At 38.6% G+C, this 14484-nt stretch overlaps 1 protein-coding gene across 1 annotated transcript in view; it reads right to left on the bottom strand.

Moving 5' to 3' along the window:
• Positions 1-2601: 2601 nt before the first annotated feature.
• Positions 2602-14484, bottom strand: part of LOC104490266 (protein Hook homolog 3-like) — a gene marked incomplete at its 5' end in the record, with an annotated part of 26932 nt that continues 15049 nt past the window's right edge. Inside the window, 6 exons of the mRNA XM_010132529.1 lie at positions 2602-2675; positions 3273-3360; positions 6067-6177; positions 9531-9732; positions 11231-11371; positions 13615-13778. Coding sequence (XP_010130831.1) covers positions 2602-2675; positions 3273-3360; positions 6067-6177; positions 9531-9732; positions 11231-11371; positions 13615-13778 — 780 coding nt within the window. The remainder of the gene's footprint in view (positions 2676-3272; positions 3361-6066; positions 6178-9530; positions 9733-11230; positions 11372-13614; positions 13779-14484) is intronic.

The raw sequence follows: 14484 nt of genomic DNA, 5'->3' as shown, positions 1-14484 counted from the left end.
TTTAATTTTCTCCTTGAATAACCTCACGACATCGTTGTAGTCCTCCTGAGTTGCCTGCCTCTTCTTCCAAAGGTCATAAACTCTTTTTTCTTTTCCTCCCGAGTTCCAGGCAAAACTCTGTTCAGTCAGGTCAGTCTTCTTCCCTGATGCCTTCTCTGTCAGCACACGGAGATGGCCTGCTCCTCTGCCTTTAAGAGTTCCTTCTTAAAGAATGCCCAGCCTTTCAGGACTCCTTCATCCTTCAGGACTGCCTCCCAAGCAGCTCTGTCAACCAGGCCCCTAAAGAGTCCAAAAATCCAAAGTAGCAGTTCTGCTAAGCCCTCTCCTTACTTCTCCAAGAATCCAAAACTCATTTCATCTCATGATCTCTGTGCCCAAGACAGCATTCAATAGTCACATCACCTACAAGCCCTTCTCTGTTCACAAACAATGGGTCTGGTGAGGCTCCTTCCCTAGTTGGTTCAGTCACCAGCTGAGTCAGGAAGTTGTCTTCCACACACTCCAGGAAACTCCTAGACTGTTTCCTCTTTGCTGTATTGTATTTCCAGCAGACAACTAGTACAGTGAAGACCCCCATAAGAAGAAGGGTTATCTACTGTGAGACTTCTCCCAGATGCTTACTGAATATTACACCTGCCACTTCATCCTGGTTGGGTGAACTATAACAGCCTCCCACCATGATATCTGCTTTGACAGCCCTCCCACTGATTCTCACCCAAAAACATTTAACCCTATCATCATCACCATCAAGCTCTGGACAGATAAAACACTCCTTAATACACATGGCTACCCCAACACATCTGGCCTGACCCTTCTGAAGAATTTATAGCCATCCACTGCAGCACCACAGTTGTGTGACTCATTTCATCATGTTTCCATGATGGCAACTACGTTATAGTTTTCCTGCTGCACCATGACTTCCAATCCCCCTATTTTCTGCTCATGCTGCATGCACCAGTGTAAATGCATTTCAGCTGGCCTATTGATCCTGCCATCTTTTTGGGGGGACAAGTTCTAATTCTATGTGACTGTTCCTAAAGGTCTTTTCCAGCCTAAACAATTCTAACAATTCTAAACAACTTCTGTGGTTTCTAATGCATCAACAACCCCTAGGTTTTTGCTGCCACATGCAACTCTATCCCCTACCTCCACTGAGATGGCTAAGGTGCTGCATATATTAGTACAGAGACAGTTCAAATGTGCTCATCACAGAGCATACTGAAGGACCTTGCTAACATGTCCTCCCTCAAATATTGATGTGCTACCCTGAGGCTTACTGCTAGCGAGCCTGGTTTTATTCCATTCCCCCTCAAACCTAGTTTAAAGCTCTTCAACGAGTCTTGCTAACTCCCCACGTAACTTCTATTTCCTCAGGTGCAACTGACAGGCCACAGACTGAATTTGCCTCATGAAACTCTCCCACTTGGTCTGCAGATCTTCTCTTTAAGATGGGGAAAGGTGCTTGAGCACAGACCCATGGTCTGTTACCAAGGAGAGAAAAAGAGAACAGTAGTAGCTACTGCTATGGGTGGGCTGCCTTGTGCAGTCTTCTCCTTTCATCAGCAGAAGCAGCAGCCCAGACCTCCAGATCTGTAAATTCCAGTGCTGCAGCAGCCACTGCTATTGCCAACCTCTATCAAGTAGCCATGTAGGCCAAGTTTAGCAGCTGCAATCAGTCTGCATAGATGTATGCTTGCATAAATCCCAGAATTCATCTTCAGGAGCCAAAGCTGAAGAGTCAGTGAAATCACAGGCTATGCTTCGATATTTATGACATTTAGAGTCCCATCCTTAATCTCACAATCACATGGAAAGCCTGCAGTAACTCCACAATTCACTAACAGTGCCTTAAAACATTATTCTTCTCTTTTGTTGTTTCTGAACAAACTGAAAATAGTTGCTCGAGGTCAGGTGCAGCCGCACAGCTGGAACAAAAACAAATCTTTACTATTATTAGCTTCCTAGAAAGATACTATTTTACTACTGAACAGTATCTTTCAATCCATATTGAGTTTTCCAGGTGTTAAAATACTGTATCAGTATTGTAAATGTAAAAGAAAAGATGTCCTGAAGAGCTAGCAGAGTTCTGAAATGTGACTGTCTTAACTTTCAGCATACTGGTAAGGCTAAACACAGCCTGCAACATCTTAAGATACAATGATTTTCAGCTCTGGCATTACTGTTATTCCTTTTAAAAAACTGTAAACATTTGCCCTGATACAAAATACAATTTATAACCTACTCTTTCTTTCATAATTCTAGTCAATTTTCCCTTGAACACCACCACATTCTTGTTACAAACATCTTTCTGTTAATGCAAATACAAGCTGCAATTATATGAAATGTCTGCAGGAAAAGACTAGATGCAATATGAAGGTAAATGTTTTTTTTTTTTTGTTTGTTTCCCATATTTCTTGGAGCACAACACAAACTCAAGAGAGGTTAACTGAATTTTGTCTAAAGTATAACAGCTCCTGCTGTGTAGAAATCCAAAAGGAGAGAAATAAATGAATATTAGTTGTAGAAACTTCCTAACACTAAAAACTAACTAATCAACAATGGGTACATCGCTAAGACTAGTAAAACAAAGCACACGTTAGCTTACTTTATTTCAGGAGTGACGATTTCTGCTGCTAAACTGTCGGAAGGCTCTTGTCTTCCCAGAGGCATCAATCCTGGGGTAGGAAAAGTAAAAAATTTAGCAAGCAGACCAGTAACTTTCTTTAAAAGACCAGTAGTAAATACTGTTCCAGAAGTGTACAGTTTTAGAGTAATGCTAGACAATTAAAAGTGACACAGTCAGGCTACAGCAAGACAGACAGACAAGCATAATTTCATTTGGAGAATAATCACACTTTTTGTCTTCTTTCATTCTGAGGAAGTACTTTCGTGGAATATTTTCTGCTCGTTAGCTTATCTAAGAACTACAAGGTTGTGCAACATTACACATCAGAATAAATTGCCACACATGAAACATCACACACACATTAGAAAACTTAGTATCTCTCAAGAAAACGATGTAATTACACAGAAATCAGAAAACGTTATAAAAATATCACACTGGGGAGGATACTAAAATTTCTGATTGACTGAGAAAACATTTGAGGATTTCAAATACTTATAAAGTTATGAACAGCGGATGCAGCTCTTCACTGCTGATCTTAGAAGAGATTAAATTTATTTTGTGTTAAACAAAAGTGCATTCAGTACTCTCCAGAGAAGTCCTGTGAACTTTAGAAAAGATGCATTTAATCTCCTTATCTGTCCTTTACCTGTAGTGGTGAGTTGACCCTCCTGAGCTTGTACACATCTTAGCTCTTCAATAGTTTCTTTCAAGGAATCCCTTTCTGTTCTTAACCTCTGAATGATTGGAAAGAGAACGAGTATCAGTCTTGGCACTGTAAATCCATCTTTAACAGTACACAAGTCACCAGAAGGAAGAGCCTTCAATCCTTTAAAAAGAATTTAATGCAGCTCTAGAGATGATTTTCAAATTAAGGCATCTCAGCCTATTTTGTTACAGAATAAAGATAAATATACATTCCACATGAACAGCGGTTTGGGTTTTTTTTGAGAAGGGTTGCCGCTCTACATTACACTTAGGGGGGTAAAAATATGAGGATATAAGCTTACAAAATCAAGGTATTGGTGACACAAAGTTCTGCTGCCATGTAGTAAATAGCATCCACTGGGGCAACTCATCCATCCTCCTCTTACCCTCATCGGGGCTGATTCCAAGGGAAAGGGAAGGGAACTAAAAGACCATAGATTTTTCCCTCACAAAGAAATCAAAGCTTAGCCAGCAGTGAAATAAAAAGCAGGTGAGTACACAGCCAACATAAAAAACCAACTGTGTTAACTTAATTTTGTTTGTCTTTTAACAGTGAAAGTGTGAGCAGAAAAAATGAGAATATACAGGTAGCATCAAGTTTTTGTCCAGAAGGTTGCCAAAATCCAAAAATGAAAGGAGAATAAGGCAACTACGTAAGGATCCAAGTCATAGTCTGCTCCAAAAATCAGTCACGTCCAGTATTACTAAAAGGTCCAGAACAGACCTCAGCTCTGAGTAGGTGTGGAGTTGTGTTAGCTGACAGGCTCCTTGCATTTCATCATTTTAACAGTTTGATTCAGTTATTTCAGTCCAAATGGATCCAGGACTTGGAATTACTTTGGCAAAGAACATTTTCATGAGGTGTGACAGAGGCTTCTGCTGTATTTCTGAATCCTGCAAGGTGAACTCTTGTGAAACTGTCAGAACAATCTAAACAAAGTGTACATTCTGTTACCACTGAAAGTCATTTCACAAACCTGCAGGTGAAAAAACAGGTTTTACCATAAGAACTACAGAAAAAGAGCCACACAGAAGAGGGCTCAAACTCAGCTGCTGAAAGCAAAAATTCTGCAGTCTGCTACCACCAGTCAGAAAATACGAAGTTGATTAATCAAATGCCAGAATATTTTAATGAACAGAAAAAGCCTAGGATTTCATTTGTACACTGCAGACAAGGTTAACTCATCAAATTATCTACTACTTATCATACAACACACCACAGAGGTAAAATTCCAAGCTAGATAGCTGAAGTTATCAAACATGCTACCACACTTTGCCAGAACAAGACAACAAGGGATAAATCAATTTCAGTAACCATTTCCAAAATATAATTGACAAGATACCACTACATAGCTGGAGACCTGTGGTGGGCAACCTTTACCAATACATATATGATAAGGGGCAACAGAAGAAAGAGTGGGTAAGCACAGATGGTGAATCACTAATTAAAATGCTGACAGACTTCAGCTGTAATCTACTTCTCATCAGTGCATATCCATTCAAAAGAATGTGTTGAAAAACAACATCCACCCCCAAAAATGCTATTTGCCAGGGCCTAAACCAGAAAACTATATGATGACAGCCTGCAATTCAGATCCTTTGTGCAAGATGAATGGTCCACCAAGCAATGTTAAGCCACAGACACAACCTTGTCATTGTCAAACATAACAAAACTGAAAAAACAAGCTTTAAATAAAAAGCAGGAAAGAAAGCCAAAGCACAGTACGAATACAGTTACTAAGGGCATTCCAATCTGAACTGAAGAGGAGATGGAAATGATATCAAGAACAAGTGTCCACAGTAGCTTGAAAGTTTAATAAAATATGGAAATCAAAGACCTATGAACAGAAAACAACTTAAAACTTCCAGTTCAAATGCTTTTCAAGTGCAGGGGCTGGAAATTTTGAAAAGAATTGGACAGGAAATATAACTATTGAGGAAAAAAAATCTACAGAGATTCTGACTGATGGACTCATACTTAAAACAAGCCTAAGAAACTGCTGACTCAAAACGCTGGCCTTGGTTTGAGGTAGTCTAAGGCAGCTAAGAAACTGAGGCTTATTCCTAAGAAACAAGCCGAAATAAACTGGTGAGAAACAACAGTGTGCAAAAGAAGACTGAAGGATCAGTCTTGGCAAGAGACAAAGCAGCTGCAGAATCACTAGCAGCACATGACAGAGGAAGAGAATAGACTGGTATCCATTCTGTGTGTTCTGTGTTGGTGGTACAAGATACGTCAAGAAGGAGCTGTGATAAAAGGCGAGATCAACACAAAGAACACATCCCTGTGCACAATTCCAAAGCCTCTTGATGCAGTTGCCGTAACTCCACAAAGAGAAGCATGCTGATGGTACCTCGAAGTTTTAGAAAAAATGCAGCAGGAGTTTAGTTCTAGGATGATAATGCAAAAACCCTACTTGAAATAGTTTTCAGAATACATTACAACTACTCTGGTGTTTATTAACCTTCTCACGGTAAACGGTCAGGAAACAACTTCAGATCCAAACATGGCTTACATGTGGTTTTGTACAGTCACTATTCCATGCTGTACAGTTCTTAAGTTTAAAGAGGATCGATCTTGTACACAAACATTAGAAAATTTTAAGTGAAAGAAACCCACTTCCTAATTTGAAAAGCTTGCTGTAAATGGCTAACTATAATTACTGTATCTCTGTGTTATAAAGGACACAAAGTTGCTATTGCCACTACCAAAAATATAACACCTTGGCACTTACATCTTTTTCTTTTTGGAGGCTGTCTACTTTTTCTTTCAGTCGTTTGCATTCATAATCTAATTTATCAGCTTTCTTGGATTCTTCAGATAACCTGTTTTGTAGTTCAACTGCCTGTGAGAACAAGAATTAATGATTTGTCTGCAAATATTAATTTTAAAACAAAATACACAAGACAAAAGTAGCCAATTACCATGCACCAGGAGTCATGTTGCAAACAAGTGAAATAGTCATGTATAGGACATACTAAAAAATGCTTTCATCAGTTATTCTGTGTTTCAGCAAAAACAACAGCATTCAAATAGTAGGTCTTGGCACAAGCAAAAAAAGCAAAAACTGGATTATTTTCAGTACATCTAAAAACAAGAATTTAAGCATCGTTTACAGAAAAAAAGCTATATAGTTCTATGGCTCAGAGAGTTTAGGAAAAGCAGAAAAATCCTCCTGCATTCTGAGAAGCCTAGAAAAAAGAAAAACTCTGATGAAAGATTATCTGCTTTCAAGTTCTCTTAACTCTGTTTCATGTAACTCACTCAGAATTCAACCACCAGGTTATGCAGTCAGGTAATTTCTTGATTTTTCCTGAGATTTTCCTAATCATTTTTAATACACTAATAGAAAAATTCAGCCACAGACTCAAAACCAGTTTTCTTTACTTCAGAAGGAAATGTTGCTAACATAGTTGCACATATAGTTTCAACCATGGATCAGTAAAGAGCTTTTAAAATTAAGTAAGCAGACATCTGAAAGCTGAGCAGAAATGATCAGTGAACAGGAGTCAAACCAGTGAAGTCTTGCCTTTTCAAAACTCAGCCTTTAACAGCAAAGGCTCTTTCCCAGAATATTAGTAAAGCTCACAATGCAGAGAGCATGGAAGCAAGTAAGCTGAATAAAGACTGACAAAAGCTGAATGAAGACTCATATAAGACGAATGGCTCCTTCTGAACTTATTAGTAAGAATGCTTTTTCATGGCTTTTAGATTACAGAGAAAGCAATTAACTTAAATTGTGAAGCAATGCAGTAGCCATACCTACTTCAAGACTGCTGAGTTTACCTTCTCATTATCTTCTATTTTCAATGTGCATAGCTATAGCAAAATAACTACCAGTCTTAAAACCTGCATGGTCTTAAGTCTTAGAAGACTTTGCTGTGGTTGTTCTCAAATCAAAGGCTGCAAAAAAAGCACAAGCCTGCCATTTCTGAGATTATGAGATTAAAAAAAAAAATCAAATTGTTAGATCTGAAACTATTTTGTTTCTCAGATGCAACATCCATCTTTGGGGCTATCAGAATAACGGTAGGTATATTAAAAAAATACAGGCCTTCATCTGTAATTGTGCTCTCACTTGCAAAATAGGTGTATTTTCACCTCAAATGGAAACAAATGCATTAATGTCCGCAATCATCCATGCTATAGCAATGGTACATATAAAAACACAGCAGGAAATAATTATCTTAAATCAAGACTTGGGAGTGTATAGAAAGAGATAAAGCTACACGGTAATGCAGAAGATTTTTAAAAAATGAACTGTTATCTCATTTACTGAGCATTATCTGACATGTGAAATGAGTAAAGCAGAAATGCTGCAACAAAGAAAAACAAGACATACTGTTAAAAATATATCAGAATGCACATGCACAAAGGGGCTGAATTAAAATTACGAAAAATAATCCTGGAATCTTTACATTTCAATTCTTTATGCTGCAATAGAAATTTTCTTAGAAAATGCTTCTGCTTGCTTTCAGAAAAGTGAACAAAACCTCTAAAATAAATAAATGCTATTTCATCTCCCATCACAATACACCACCACTAACCTCATCTCACAGAAACTGCTAGGTCAGGTCAAGATGCGATTTCCTTGCAGATCACTACAGGAGTTTGAATCGAGCACTTTCATGTGCACAGCACAGATTCTAGGCCAAACTCTTCTGACAGAATCATCATGAATGGGGTTGGATCCTTCACATACCAGACAAGACGCAGTCCACTATACACAGGGCTAGTGCCCAGCAGTGACATAACATCAGAATCCTTACAACTGGCTTAATTCTTATAACACAATTTAGGATTCCCAGAAATTAGTTTTGTGAGAGCTCATGATCCAGCAGCAGGTCTCAAAAGGAGCCCAGTCTTAGAGACACTAAAGGCAAACACACTGTGTGTTCATTTTTAGGCACTGCGGTTAGGTGAAGAAATATCACATCTGACTCAAAACATCTGAGGTTTATTCCAGTCTCAGCCAGTGGAATGGTTTTTCACAAATCAACTGCTACTCAACATGAAATCCTACCCATAAAACACAGGAAATAATGAAGAAGAGGAAGAATGCTTTTGCAGCACAAATGGCGGGACTGCCCCTTCCAAAATTCTTATTTTTGGTGAAATAACATCAGATGCAAGCGTTGAGGTTACACAACTATACCACATGCTCAGCTGTTCAACGGAGTGAAATATCTGTTGCCAGTAAACACGATACTTGTGAAAGGCCATTGCTTTCTACATTTATTTTTCCCTTTGATTGTCTGTTATTTCAGCATTTTTGTCGACTAAGTCAGGTTCTTCTGGTGGAATCATTTCGACTGTATTTATAAATAGCCCATAGAGCCTGAAGCTAGCTGTCTTAAGAACAAAGATGGTCAGGTGTAGGCAAAAGGCCTTCAAGTCTTAAGGACATGCATGGCTTCTGCATGTGTTATTAGTGTTGTTTGTTTCCTATTTTTATTCTGTTGTCAGCTGACATATAGAGACCCCTGTGTCATGACCTCGTGACCAGGAAGAAACACAGAGCAGGCACGACTACTTCAACAAACCACGCTCTGTCTGGCCCTGTAACAAGAATCCCAGAATGATGTCATGTCAAGGTTGTGCAGAAGGAGAGAGAAGATTAAGCACATCTTCCACCTTTACAGAAACAGGATGACATGGCACTTTGATAAGCAGGAGGATAAACAGATGCCTGTCCCCGCAGGGAGCATGTTGGTGAAACATTTTATACTCCGCTAGATGCATATAAACTGCATGGATGGTATGTGTCCTTCTGTCTTCTTAACTGCATGAATTCAAACAAATCAGACAAACTAGAACCTTAAAAAAAAAGAGGTGACTTAACCACAGTAATAAATTACCTCAGCTGTGGTGCGTTCCTCACTGTTGGAAATTTCTAAGTGAAAAATGGACACTATTTCTTGAAAGAAGAGGCTCTAATTCAAGAGAAAAAAACCTTAACATCTCTTTACTTTTTAAAAGTAAGAAATATTGCTTATTGGCAAACTAATGTAACCTTGAAATGATGATAAGAATTGCAGGACAGAAGGACAAAGTACCTACAAAACAGTGATGTCTTCTAAACACAAGGAGCTGTTTGTTCATAATTTTGGGTTTTTTACTTTCAGGTATTATTCATCCTATGAAGAGAAAGTGTTGAAGAAAACAGAGAACTGTTTAATTAGTGATGTCAGTTCTCACCTGTCTCTTGTACGTTTCCAGCTGACTGCGAGCTGCATTGGCCTTCCTTAGCTCTTCTTCCAGGCTCACAGTATTCTGCATGTACATTGTATTCTTCTCTTCTAAGAGTTTCACTTGCCGCCGCAAATCACCCAGGTCTTCCAATTTCTTTTTGTATGACTCTACCTGGCTTTCTAACTTGGCTACTTTATCAGAAGAATGCCTGGAGGGACAGATTTGCATCAAAATTGTACTCTTAAAACTAACAAAATGAAATGCCCTGAGGATTGCTCAGTATTTTGCGTTAATGGAGAACACATTCTGAGACATCATGGAAGAAAGCAATCATAATCTCCTGCTACTAATGTTTTCACTTTTAAATTGCCTGCTACTCTCCCATAATTATTGGCCAATTCAAAGACTTTTAGACACTATTACCCTTCCTAATACAGCCTTCTTATCTCCTTCCAGCTTGAAAATAATAAAGCACCTTCACTCCTACCCATTTCCTTTCAATTCTAAATCAATCCTCAGTCTTCCATTATACAAGGGTAAAGAATAAAATTTTCTGCCCTTCAATTTGTTTTTATTATAGTCAGGAATAAAATCATAAAGTTTTATTTCCTGCACACTGTATGACACAGAAGTACCGTAACAGGTCTGGAGCCTGATTCCTTCTAAAAAAATACGAACACCAAGCTCTGTTCATAACATTTCAGAATTCTTTCAATTCACCTTGTGCACTGCCAGGAGAGCAACAGCCTTCGTCTCCAACCACCTACACCCCCGCTATTATTACTACTGCCCCCAGTTTCATTCTAGAATCAACCTATTTTGACTCCATTTCATATGCAATTGGGAGAATCCCCCATGGAATTGCCGGTCAGTTTATGGGACATTAGGACAAGTCAAGTCTCCTTAATCACCAGTGAAGAGCAGAGCCTCTCTCTGGGGCAAAGCATAGCTCTTTGAACCCATGCTGCCCTTACAGATAATTCATGGAAGTATGCAGCCTGATGGGCTTGTCTCCTCTGTAATTAATATAAGGAACAAAGATAGCTTTGGTAGAGAGTTGCTGGTAAATCAGAAAAGGCAACATTAAAATAAGCCTTGCTACACTTGCTAGAAAGAGGGATACAGACAGGTAGAGGATAACTGTTCTGAATAACCCATGGCAGCAGGGTGCCACTACCGAAGGATTATGTTCCATAGCAAAAGGGGCTGTCCCACCCTATAAAGCCCTAGCACCGTCACATCATGACAACTTTTGAGTGCTAATATCCAGTGGTAAATAGACCTGCAACAGATGTTGTTCATATTAGTATTATATGATGAATCAAAACTGCCACCCAAAGTTCAGATAATGCAAACCCAAGGAAGGAAAGGTTCTAATTCCTTGATGGGAAGAGATGCCCAAGTCACGATGAAGGCAAGTAAAGAATGTTCAAGTGACCAGCAAGTGACTTGCAATGACCATAAGATGGTGTAGGATTGCTAGGTTTACTAATAGTTACTGGTTATTAATAGTAATGAATTTATTTAAGCGGTCTAGTGGGGTGGTCTGTGTACTTCACAGACTCACTTTGGAGGATCCAAAAGAACCTTGGTATTGGGAAAGTGTTTACATTTAATATTAAAAACAACCTAATGAAGACTAAGTGCACAAATTATATGGATTAAAAGTTAATAGTTAAAAAAGGTGTTAATGGAATAGAGTTTACCTGAGTACATCTATCTCATCCTTCAAAGACTGAGCCTCATCTGCCAGTGTGGTAAGCTCTTCGGTTTGTTGTCTCAATTCAGCAATTTCCTTTTCTAGTTCTTCACAGCGTATTCGATAGTCATCTTTGGCAGCTTCTAGTCTGTAGAAATGAAGTAAACCAGAAAATAATTTCTCAGCTTGAACCACAGTTACCCTTCCTCACCATCTTCATCCTCTTCAAAGACATGTGAAACAGCCTTCTGTTGCAGTGAAGGAGAACAGCAGCCCAGTGTGCTTATCCAAAAAGTAGAAGCAAATTGACTCTTCTGATCCTCCCAATTTGATATCAGTCTTTCTATTTGGAAGATCACAAGGTAATGTATGTTCTCAGAAAGCAGAATCTTGAGCTTTTTCTGTCATAGTAGTTTTTCACAATGGAAGCTCAAGCAGAAGTTTCAACCTTTTTTCATCTTGGGGCATAAAGGGTTTGAACGTGACATCTTTAGCCTAAGATTTTGTTCAGCTGTTCAACGCCTATACACCTCCAATGATATTGACCTGATTGTCAGATGTTCTAAATCCTGCAGAGCTCTCACCAGGGTAGATTTATTTACTTATTTACTTACTTAGAAAGAACCTGTGCCTGCCCAGTACCTCTGAAGAACCATGTCATAGATTTAGTCATAGACTTAGAACCAAGTCATATATTTAGCTATCCAGTTAGCATGTGAAATAATCAGACCAAAGTTTCTGGAGTAAACTACTTACAGCATACACAGGCAAAGCCATATTAACCTGTCAGTGAACAGAGGAAATAACCAATCTTTGTCAAAGCATTTTAAACAAATGGAAGAGGACACAACCTGGAACATGAAGTCCTATTGTGATTTTAATCTGAAATTAAAATAAAAACAATCCTGAGAAGGAGGTATAGGCATGGGGGGTGGGAGGGTTATTCTACTCATTAATTCAAGGAGTAAAAAAAAAAAAAAAAAAAAAAAAAAAAAAAAAAAAAAAAAAAGTACAAGAATGGAGACAAGAGATAGTCAGTAGGTCATCTAAACCATATACAACAAAGATTTGGATCATGATAGACCAGAACTGTCAAAGGACATAAAGAGGCAAGACTGGGAGAAAAACTGTCGTACCACACTGGGCATCAGTTAAGCTGCACATATGTCCTATTTGGTCAGGTAGAGCTGGAGAAGGAAAACACACAAATTGCCATTAGAAACCACATGCTATGAAGGCAGGGGAAGGAGATAAAAGGGGCTAGGAGACGGGCTTCACATGTGAAAAGAGTTTAGAAAGACCTTCAGAACCTGAAACTAGAGTAACAGGCAGTGCAGATACTACATATGGAAGAAAACCTGCTCAAACAGCAATCAATCAATAAACTTGGATAGGAATCATTCCAGAGCATGGAGATGAGTAATGAGAGATAAAAGGGGACATTAGAGAGATATTACTACTATTCCTTTACATGGTAGGTGTACAGAAATAAGAAAACCAGGTAGTAGCTGCTATAACAGAGAAACACTGAATGTTTTTCAAGAAACTGAAGGGAGAGGGGGTGTGCCTGAACACACGGGAAAGACGCTTAGCAAGAAGAAGTGTAAAAATGGCAAAACAGACAAAAAAGGACAGTCACATGACAGCTGACATATGATTTAGAAAACAGCAGATTTAGAAAACATAAGACTTAGAAGAGGACAGAAAGAGAAGGAAAACTGGCAATGTGAAGAAAGACCATAGTTTCATTTATGAAGGATGCAGAAAGTACAGCTACAAGAATGAAAAGATGATAGTGAAGTGGATCACCCTTCTTCAGCAGAATAGGCTCACACAGCCTGAAAGCTACAGTCAAAAAGACCAGTAATGGTATTTAAAGAGGAACTGTATTTCAACGTGTTGAGGAAACACAAATGAAGAGCAGAGCTCACTTGCAGATAATCTCCATCTTTCAGATATGAAAGAATGTTTTCAAACTCAGACAAGGACACATTTTGCAATATAATGCCACCTGTAGTATTGCCCATAGAAAACTTCCAGCTAGGAATTCCTACACCTTAAAAATACAATCAGGATAATTTGCATAGAGGAAAGCACACAACTTTTCATTCTCTCTGATTTTGAAAAACATGGTTGAAATGATTGCAGACAATTCAAAATAACTTCAGAGAGTAGAGAGCGACATGTATACCGCATTTAGCAGTAAGAAATCACACGTTTTTTAATGCTGGGGCTTGCAAAGAAGAAGATCATAACAGGTACATCACTGTAAAAACTTTACTACTACGTTTATACCACCCATTATACTAATTCGTAACTGCCAGCAGAACTAGAAGTACATAAGTCACGTCTGTTGCCAGCTACGAACATAACCAAGTGTAGTTTTTCTACCTGAATGTTTCCTCTTGGAGCTGTTCTAGTTGTGTTTGCAGCTGCAGGTGCCTACGACCTGCAGGGCTGTTGGGATCTTCAATAGAATCAGATTGATTTAAACGTTCCATCAAAATTTGGTTCTCAGCAAGCAAACTGCTCTTCTCCTCCTGAAGGGCTGCAACCTGTTGTAATAAAGGCATAAAGTGGAATAACTTTACTGTTCAGCTATAGAGAGCAATTTTTCTTCATGTGCATACGAGAGTATCAACACAACCCAGAGGTTTCAATAAATCACATTTCACGAGATTATACTGCAACATTCATAGGTACTCAATTGCCATGTAATGTAACTAACATACCATAACATTGGGTGCAAATTAACCAGATAGAAAATGTAACTACTCTTAACAGTATTTTGCAGAAGCACCTAAAGAAAAAAAAGCAATTTCTGAATAAAATTAATCCCTGCAAAATACAGTAGTTCTTTGCATCAGGCTATGCGAAACAGCTGTGATCTAACCTTCTACATAGTAAAGGCCACAAAACAGCCTGTAAATCTTACATAATCCCCATAACTTCTCACAAAACCATAGCGAGCATCAGTCCTGTGCATGAATGAAGCAAAGGCTTTGCAGCATTAACAGAAGCAGGGAAGTTGGGTTTGTGAGAGCTTTCATCAAAAGAAACTGTGGTTTTTAAAAATCTTGGTTACCACAGCAGATAACTTCACTATAATAAAGTCTGCATACTTTCCCAATAAACAGTTAAAACTCCACAGCAAATCTTTTGAAACTACTTCCAAAAGAAACAAAGCCTATCAATCACAGAGAATATCCAAGTCGGGATATCTGAAGCCTGGCTCTGGCCTTCTCAGATTTTTTTTTTTTT

Source organism: Buceros rhinoceros, unplaced genomic scaffold (genome assembly GCF_000710305.1).
Source record: "Buceros rhinoceros silvestris isolate BGI_N320 unplaced genomic scaffold, ASM71030v1 scaffold19383, whole genome shotgun sequence".
Taxonomy (NCBI): Eukaryota; Metazoa; Chordata; class Aves; order Bucerotiformes; family Bucerotidae; genus Buceros; species Buceros rhinoceros.
This window is presented reverse-complemented; position numbering and strand designations above follow the sequence as displayed.